At 36.1% G+C, this 474-nt stretch overlaps 1 protein-coding gene across 1 annotated transcript; it reads left to right on the top strand.

Moving 5' to 3' along the window:
* Positions 1–65: 65 nt before the first annotated feature.
* LOC105461420 lies at positions 66–474 on the top strand (the record flags this gene model as incomplete). Its single annotated transcript, XM_011707916.1, has 1 exon — positions 66–474. A coding segment is annotated over one exon (360 nt), but the record flags the coding sequence as incomplete, so codon positions are not given.

The raw sequence follows: 474 nt of genomic DNA, 5'->3' as shown, positions 1-474 counted from the left end.
ACGTGTGCTCTTCCGATCTCTTGTTTCAACATAACGTTTTCAAATACGTAATTTTTTTTTATTAGAAAATATTAACTTTAGATCTGAATTTTGTAGACAATGTAGAAGCTAAGGTAAACATGGACATGAGCACGGTAAACAAAAATAACAAAAGATACGTGTACATGTCGAAGATGAAGATAAATCTCGATATCAAAGGATACACTGCCGAATATGGGCTGCAGGATGCGGAATTGGGTCGACTGAACCAAATCATTGATACTTTTCTAGGCAGCAATCAAGAAGAGGTTATTGCTGCCTTTAAACCGGCAATTGAAGAATCAGTTGTCAAACGGATTCTCTCGCTTTCCAACAGTATAGTTAAACACTTTACGTTCGACGAGCTTTTCCCAGACCGTAGAATAAATGGCCTAATAAGTTCTTGAAATAATTGTCATATAATGATTATTTCGTCATTTGTCTCGTGATGCACTT

Source organism: Wasmannia auropunctata, unplaced genomic scaffold (assembly GCF_000956235.1).
Source record: "Wasmannia auropunctata unplaced genomic scaffold, wasmannia.A_1.0 LD288860.1, whole genome shotgun sequence".
NCBI classification, from domain to species: Eukaryota; Metazoa; Arthropoda; class Insecta; order Hymenoptera; family Formicidae; genus Wasmannia; species Wasmannia auropunctata.
This window is presented reverse-complemented; position numbering and strand designations above follow the sequence as displayed.